Consider the following 9,130-nt stretch of genomic DNA (forward strand, 5'->3'; position numbering starts at 1 on the left):
ATCTAATATATGAATTGGAACCATTTTTTGTTAGTATTAAAAAAGTGTGAAGAAGCACAATCATTGGACTAAGCAAAAACCATGGACCCCTAGCCTTGGTGTAGTTCTGTCCTTGGGTTTATCCATAAGCAACTTCCAATCAACCTAAAGCCCATAAAATGAACCAAGAAAAAATTAACAGCTTCAAAAGAAAACCAATTCCATTCAATTTCAGTTGTTATAATGTAAGTATCTTTGAGCTTTAATATATATTTTTTAAAATGGTGAAATAATATATATATATAGAGAGAGAAGAGAGAGAGAGAGAGAAGAGAGAGAGAGAGAGAGAGGAACATAAAAAAAAAAATGAAGCAAATCAACCAAATGTTAAAATACTTTACTCATACATTTCATATGTTATTGCATACTTCACTCATACATTTTATATGTTTTTTTTTCTGAAAGTTCAAAAAGGGTATAAACACCTTTGAACGTTTAGACCCAAATAACAAAAATATCAATTCAAGCTTTATATCAAACAATTTATGTGCAGAATATGATAACAAGCTTATAACTGAATTGATGGAACAATCTAAGCCAAATATAAACACATCCACAGCAGTAAATATAAGGCAAGGTAAAGGGAAAGAAGATGCAAACACACGGACAACACACGATGTGTTATCGAAGAGGAAACCGAAGTCCTCGGCGTAAAACCTCTCCGCCGCCCTCCAAGCGGTCAAATAATCCACTAAAGAATGTAGTTGGGATACATGAACAGCAGAAGACCCTCCAAGCCTAATCTACCTAAGTACCTAAACCCTCCAAGCTTCTTGCTCCAACGAGGTTACGCCGAACCTATTTCTTCTCTAGCTTCCCGGATTCCGCTACTTGACCATAGCATCAACCAATGTATATTGGTTCCTTTCCAAATTGCTTCCCAAGCACCAAATGGACCTTCTCACAGACGTGGGTTGGTGAGACAAGGGTTTGGTAAATGACCTCTCAAGGGTATGACAATGAGAGGAAGAGAGTAGAAGATTTGTAGAGTCTCTTTAGATGAAGATTGGGATGAATCAATCTTGTATTTCTCTAGGGTTTCTCTCACAAAATTCTCTCTAGAAACTCTCTCATATGATGGTTATAAGGGTGTATATTAGTAGGGTGAGAAGGAATGCAAAACGTCAGTTTTTGCCCAAACAGGCAAGTTGGCAATTGATCTCGCGGCTTGGCCAAGTCGCGAAATCAAGTCGCGACGTAACAGCCTTAGCCAGACTAAACTTTTGTCCTGTAGCGTGACAACTAGCGCGACCCTTTAGCTTCCCGTGTGCCTCTCACGTGACTGCCTTTCGCGGCTTGACAGTCGCGAACCACCCGCGAGTCCTAGTCGCGAGACTCTGTTTTTCTTGCACACTCTTGAGCTTTCTTCACATCTTCTCACACACTACCCTTACAATTTTCCCACCCTAAATACAGGTTACTAAGTGCTAAATTACAAGCAAATTGTCATGAATAAAGCAATTAGATGGTTGATTAAATTCAACCTTACATTTCCAATTTCCATGGGGAGGGAACAGGGGAATGGTACAACCATTGAGTACAACCATTGCAGCAACAAGGGTCACGAAAGCAACAAATTGGTTGCCCTTGTATGCTGCCAATAAAAGCTAAGAATGCCATGAACACGATCATAAAAAATTTCACCACAAATTGCTTGTAACCTTCCATTAACACTTACTCCTAAAATTCTTCAAATAGCAAGTGTTAGTCGTCTTGAGTTGTAGAATGAAAGATATCTAATTTTTGCTAGAAATATATGCATTGGCACAACAAATTGAAAATACTTCTGTTCGTAAATAGGTGAAAAAATAATTTTGATATGAAAACTCTTAGGAACACATTAAAGATCTCATTTATTGAATTATCGTTTTTCCTCCGTCATTGAAGAGCTTCATGAACGTTTCCTCTCTATCTCCACATAAATTGTCATTTCTTACTCCTATAACACTAGCCATTTCTTATATGATAAAGAAAACAAAACTTGGAGGTTTTGTCTTTTTTAGGGTTTATTTATTTATTTTTATTTTCTTTGGATAATAAATGCCCGGATTAAATGTGATTCAGAAATCCAATCATTTTTTTCTTTTTATAACTTATGTGCCTTGATTATTAAAATATATATGTATATATTGTATAAAATTTTGTTTGCAAGAATTGATGGGAATTGTTGATTACTAAATATACTAGTAAATAGTAATCTCATGAGAGCTTTGATTCAATATACATCTGATACTTATTAGTTCCTAGGTAGGCGATGCCCAACAAATGATTTATTTATGCTCAAAAGATTCAATTGATTGACTTCAACTTTTTTGTGGCGCACTTTGGATGGAGAAAGATGTATTTTGTTTAATCATGTGGGGAATTCGATATTAATGGACTTGATATTTTTTGCACATCTTTGCTGTGTTATTTTTTGGATTTTTTTTTCCTATAATCATTCACTAATGAATCTTTATTAATCTCACTGTTTTGTTCACCATCCTTATTTGCTCTTCCAAGACAAACCCATAACATATTTATTCATAATGGACACTTGGAAGGATAATTATGGTGTGGTCTCCACATAAATCTAGAAACATGGTGCAAAATTAGTACTCTAATTTGGAATTCTAATTTGGGTTTCTCTCTGCTTCACCTATTATTATATATATAGATATATAGATTACTATTGAGATATAGATATAGATTTGTTACCCACACCATAACTCCCCCCCCCCCCCTCTTCTGACCTCCAAGCACTTTGTGTTAAAAAAAAAAAAAAAAAAAACATATTTCTTACTTTTATCCCATATAGCAATTAGTTGCCCCTATAGCCCTAACAGTAAATGGCTTAGAAGCTGTAAGCAGCTTATAACCTCCCAAATGAATAGCATTATGCTCAATATTGCTAAAAAAGTTCAGCTTGAAATTTTTTTCTTTCGAAGAAATATCTGCTTATCACCAGTTCATTATAAAAACAATCTAGTTCTTTGCCCAGCAACTTAACTAGCAAACATGGCAGACTCAGCAGATCTAGTAAAGGCAACACACATGATTCAATGACAAACCATCATATCTTATTAGAGAAATAAGGAGGTCACATTAGGTTTAAGTTTGCAGTTACCAGAAGAAAATCAAATCCACTCAAAACAATATAGAAACAAATTGTCACATATAGAAGGGTCAAATCATTGAGTTCCAATAAAGGAGATAAGCACCCCGATAATTACCCCAGAATATTGAACATAATATAACATTAGTCTTTAAATTTTCTAAGTGCACATCATTATTTCATCACCATGTCTAGGACACAACAAACAGATTCCAGTAGGAACCATCATTGCTTATGCATATAGCTCCAGTCTTCTGGAATACATTTTGGGGCAGCCTCATGATTCTGCAGAAGCAGATTGCATGCAACAACACCATTTCTTCTGCTGTAAACATCAAAGTGAAAGTAACATATTAACCATTAAGCGTCATTGTAAAGCAACATGGTAGTCCCATCGATACACTCTGAGACATTTTTTCTCATGCATATCTTCATTGACAATCATAACCATTAACCAGCCTCAAATGATGGCAATATGAGCTAAACCTAAATGAAAAGTGAATATACATGTAAGAATAACATGAATGTAGTAGTGTAAACTAAGACGTGACATCAAAGAAGAAAAAAATGAGTGCAGCAATACTAAGGATGGACTGATTAGAAATGGAAAGTGCAGAAAAGCTATAGGAAGAATAAAACTAATATTGTCTGAGGATTGATTGGATGATACATGGCTTACAATGAAGTCTAATGGCAGAACAGATTTACCCCCAGTCGTAGCAGTAATGGCTTTGTAGATGAACTAAGGCCACCCACATTTCTTTACACTAAGTGATGAGAATTCCACATATTGTCAAACCATAAGATTTAACAGCATAGAGAAAAATAGTAAGGATGAACTGATTTGAAATAGTAATTTCAGAAAAGCAATAGGAAGACCAAAACTAATAGTGCATGAGGATTGATTGGATGATACATGGCTTAAAATGAAGTCTAGTGGTGGAACAGATTTACCCCCAGTCGTAGCAATAATGGCTTTGTAGATGAACTAAGGCCACCAACATTTCTTTACACTGAGTAAAGAGAATTCCACATTGTAAATTATAAGATTTAACAGCACAGAGAAAAATTTGGTACTCCAGAACTATTGAGTATAATGTAAATGTGGGAGGTGTATTGAAAGTAATTCTAACAAAATTTTGAGAGCAAGATTAGTAATTGTTTGAGATGTAAGAAATATGTTTGATCAAACAGTATTCACTAATTCAACATCTATTTTGAGAAACATCACAGTATCTTGGCTGCAACTAAAGAAATAGTGAATTATATAGTGTAAATTTGACTTTGATACAGATATACGATCAAAAACAGTTGTAAGTACTTGAGTATTCTTCTGATAATGAAGGTTCAGATGAATATTTTATTTTGTCAACCTAACACAATCCTCCTGCTTTTATTAGGAATCAAGGCCCTCAAACATTGGCTTAAGGCATTTTCTGTACCGCTTCTTACCCAGAAAAACTAGTTCAAACTAAAAGATGAATAATCTTATATGATCTCAATTAAAGTAACATGGAATGGCTGTGTGAAATGAAAAGGCTCAAAGCATAAATTTGAACAAGGCTCTAAACAAATCAGAGTAGAAGCCAATTTATGAAATATGCAAGATTGCAACTTACAGAGTGAGGCTTTCCAAGAACTGCTCTGTGCTTATATTTTGAGTCATCCTTTGGTGGTGAGCCAGGCTGTCCACCTGTCTTTCTCTCATCCCGAGCCTTGTTGAAGATTACTGTGAACCCCTCAGCTGAGGCCGGGTCATTGACATCCCATTCACCAAACTTTGGCAATGGTCTATCCTTTTCCTGTAGACATTAAAAAATTGTATGATTTGTATGACTAATGAAATCTTCTTCCATGATCATGCATAAAGGAAAAATATAATACAACAATATGAATGAGATGTAGAAGGATGGGTGCTTCACATGCACTTAATGAAGCAACCAAAATAATTGTACCATTTTGATCCATAAGGTGATATTAGATTCTTCTAAGAAAATATGTACTCATAAAACAGGATACAAAACAGAAACATTGAAAAAATAAATCAAGAGGTCTTATCACTAAAAGAAGTAGCTTCTTGGACGATGATAAGCTGTTAAGATGGCAGACAAGGAAAGTGAGACCAAGACCCAATACTGCAGTGGCAAAGTAGGCCTACTGGAGTTTCATGTGTTATTAACAGTATCACAAAGGAAGAAGAAAACCCATGAAATCAAACTAAAAATGTCAAGAAAAAAGAAAATTTTATAAGGAATACTCATCAAATCGCAATAAAACAAGCAAGAACTAAGATGATAGAAAAACTCATTGGAGAGTAAACAATCTGTACTGACAGAAGGCAGGATACAAAATGTGGGCGTAAACAGAAATGATAACAATTCCTTGTCAAGAAAAAGGGACCAATCCACTTTTATTTCCGAAAGGCCATGTTATGGACTGGATAACCATAGTCCTGAAATTCTATGTACAAAAACTATTCTTATGAGCAATAAGTCTATAACCATACTATTCTTCCCCAAATATATATATATATATATATATATTCTTATGAGCTCATACTAACTTTTCTATCCAAAATTTCTAACTATCCATAGAAATAGAGGATAGTTTGAAACAATATAATCAAAATATTCTTATGAGCTATGAGCAAACAAACAAAGTTCATGAACTGAGGTAACAATCAAGTCAAAGTATGAAAAAAAAATTCAAACTTTATAAAACTGGGCATCTTCTTTAAATCCATTAAGGTTGCACTTCCAAGATTTAAATTTACACAACAAAGAACAAAACCAACATGTGCTATTGCTGAATAAATACATACATACATCAGGGGAAAAAAAAAAATCAAATGTAACACAGTTAACATCGTTAATGAACAAAACCAGAACCAATATCAAATCACATACAAACAAAAGGACAAAATAGAGCAAAACCCAGAAGCAAAAAAACGTATTGGAAACTAAACAAATCGAATTCCTCTCAAGCAAACATACACACATATCTATATATACGCATACATGTAGTAAAGTAAGAATTCATTTTCTGGGTATTTGGGGTGTGAGTTGGGACGTACCGCCATGACAAACAAAGAGTTAAAAAGATAACTCAGAGAAAATCAAAAAGTATCTCTCTCTCTCTCTCTCTATGGCTGCTTCCTTTTCTTTGCTGTGATGATGATGATTCGTTTTCCTTTCGTTTCCTTTTTCTCTATCTTGGAAAACCAAAACACAGAGAGAGAGAGAGAGAGAGCCAATGGTGTAGAGAGAGAGAGAGGGAGTGGGCCAATGGGCCAGAAAAGAGAGATAAGGACATGTTTATGGAAATTAGAGAGTGGGATTAATTGAGGGCCCACCTTCTTTCATTGACAACGGCTTTTCCATTTTCCATTTTGGAAAAAAGAAATTAAGAAAAACTATTCATTCAATTTCTTTAGTTAAATTGTTCAATCATTTCTACAGTAGTAGCTACTTTATTATTATCTTTTTAGGAGGTTAAAAGGTTCGCAATCTATATATATATATATATATATATTTTTTTTTTTAGAAAGTTTTAAGAGTCTGCTTTTAATAATAACTTTTTATTATTAAACTAAAAATTTAATCAGTTTTTGGTATAAGAAAAATTAAAATACTCTAAATCTCTTATTTAACATTAGAAAATTTACTAATTGAACTAATTAGAACTCAATTCTAAGACACGATCTAAAACTGCAACTTTAAATAGTTTTTTTTTATATATATTCAAAAATTAATTATATAATATCTATATAACTTTCAATAATGAACTTTGGATTTTAGAAAGGTCCCCAAATATAAAAAAAAAAATCCTATTTAAGTGTGGCTATTAGATAACAAAATGTTAAATTTTAGTAATAAACTTATTTAACCACCGCACATTTTTGTGCGTTAATCACTTCACAAGTATAAATACTTGTGAGTGTGAGAGGTAGAGTCGGGTTCAAGTCTCCAGAGGAACTTCACACAATATATACTTAGATTAAGTTAGAGTAGAAATTCTCTTTTGTAAAAAAAAAAAAAAAAAAAAAAAAAAAAAAAAAAAAAAAAAAAAAAAAAAGGGTACTAAACCTATTTAAAGAACTATTAATTTTGATAGAGAGAAAAGGAATAGTCTGTTCACTTTTCATGTTTCATGCGTTTGAAAGAGACGATGAATTTTTTATACCAGATATTTTACTATTTAGGATTCGAAATCACAATCTATTAAGGGAACTCACTTTAAGCTGTTTTATTTTTTAGTTTGATTAGTCAATACGTGTGGGAAAGTTCATATGATTTTGTCATGAATGTGTTTGGAAGAAGATTTGTACATGCCATTGGTTGAAATTTTCAACTAACAATCTGTCTGTTTGTTTCAAATGAAATTATAATAATGAAAAATAAATCCAGCGATAAAAAAAAAAATGTGCTTCATTATTGAAACCAATCTACTTTAATTTGTGCACTAATCTTTTTCTTCTTCTTTTTTCTTTTCCTTTCCTTTTTTTTTTTTTCTAATATATATATATATATAGAGAAAGGGGCTAAAACTCAGGGAAAATTTAATTAAAATTTCAAATTAGAATCTAATTTTATATAATGTGTCTAAATTTATATAAGGACCCACCATAGTTATCCTTATAGGTGTTCAATTAGAATCTAAAATCTAGTTATCATCGTACACCATTTATGTAATAGTCACTCTACAAGTATAAGTGTGGGGGACAAGGGTCAAAGTTCAAGTCTCCAAAAGAGAGTTTCATACACATATACATTTAGATTAGGCTAGATTAGAATTTTATCTTGTTAAAAAATAAAAATAAAAATAAAAAACCTAGTTTGCAGTGTAATTTTGCATCATGTATCTAAATTTATGTGTACCATACAATAATTAACCTTTTCTAAATTAGATGCCTAATTTTATGCCACCTATCCCATTTAACTTTTATTAACTTGTGCTAGTGACTTTTAATGCGTGCAAGAAACAAGAAGACTTTTCGCATAGCCTTGACCCGTTGACCTCTCAAGGTTTTATTTTTTGGGTCATGTTAACGAGTGTCGTAGGGCATTGGTTAACAATCAAGAGAGAGAGAGAGAGAGAGAGAGAGAGAGAGAGAGAGAGAGAGAGAGGCTAAAACTCAGGGAAAATTTAATTAAAATTTCAAATTAGAATCTAATTTTACACAATGTGTCTAAATTTATATAAGGACCCACCATAGTTATCCTTATAGGTGTTCAATTAGAATCTAAAATCTAGTTATCATCGCACACCCTTTATGCATTGGTCACTCTACAAGTATAAGTGTGGGGGACAAGAGTCAAAGTTCAAGTCTCCAAAAGAGAGTTTCACACACATATACATTTAGATTAGGCTAGATTAAAATTTTATCTTGTTAAAAAATAAAAAAATAAAAAATAAAAAACCTAGTTTGCAGTGTAATTTTGCATCATGTATCTAAATTTATGTGTACCATACAATAATTAACCTTTCTAAATTAGATGCCTAATTTTATTCCACCTATTCCATTTAACTTTTATTAACTTGTGCTAGTGACTTTTAATGCGTGCAAGAAACAAGAAGACTTTTCGCATAGCCTTGACCCGTTGACCTCTCAAGGTTTTATTTTTTGGGTCATGTTAACGAGTGTCGTAGGGCATTGGTTAACAATCCAATTAAAGAAAATTTTTATGGAAAAAGAAAAAAAAAACAATTAATATTTTGATAGCTTTTTTCATTTCCTATAAAAGTGATATCAAAACTTTCTTAAAATGGATTCTTAACCAATGCTCCAACGGCACTCGTTAACATTTCTCTTTTTTTTTGTTTTTCTTCATCTCCTTACTTACCCGTAGAGGTTATCCATCTCTCCACCAAACACAAAATAGTAAATTTTTTTTTTTAATATACTGTTGCATTAAATTTAATTCACTGTTTTCTACCCTATTATGAAATCTAAGGCACTCTCTCAAGTTTTGACTATTCCTCTTCCATCAAAATTCA

At 32.7% G+C, this 9,130-nt stretch overlaps 1 protein-coding gene across 1 annotated transcript; it reads right to left on the reverse strand.

Annotated features, from left to right (window-relative positions):
* Positions 1 to 3,076: 3,076 nt before the first annotated feature.
* On the reverse strand, positions 3,077 to 6,413 carry LOC111996008 (protein NOI4). The gene is made up of 3 exons (XM_024027952.2): positions 6,207 to 6,413; positions 4,753 to 4,935; positions 3,077 to 3,458 (listed from the first exon to the last, which is right to left on the reverse strand). The coding sequence occupies exons 1-3, from the start codon at positions 6,210 to 6,212 to the stop codon at positions 3,411 to 3,413; spliced, it is 237 nt and encodes a 78-aa protein (XP_023883720.1). The 5' UTR covers positions 6,213 to 6,413; the 3' UTR covers positions 3,077 to 3,410.
* Positions 6,414 to 9,130: the final 2,717 nt, after the last annotated feature.

This window comes from Quercus suber, unplaced genomic scaffold (genome assembly GCF_002906115.3).
Source record: "Quercus suber isolate HL8 unplaced genomic scaffold, Cork oak 2.0 scaffold_850, whole genome shotgun sequence".
Lineage (NCBI taxonomy): Eukaryota > Viridiplantae > Streptophyta > Magnoliopsida > Fagales > Fagaceae > Quercus > Quercus suber.

Excerpts from the sequence above, each read along its gene's own strand:
- LOC111996008 (XM_024027952.2), bottom strand. Across the intron at positions 3,459-4,752 it reads TTCTTGGAAAGCCTCACTCT|CAGAAGAAATGGTGTTGTTG; the intron begins GTAAGTTGCAAT and ends TGATGTTTACAG.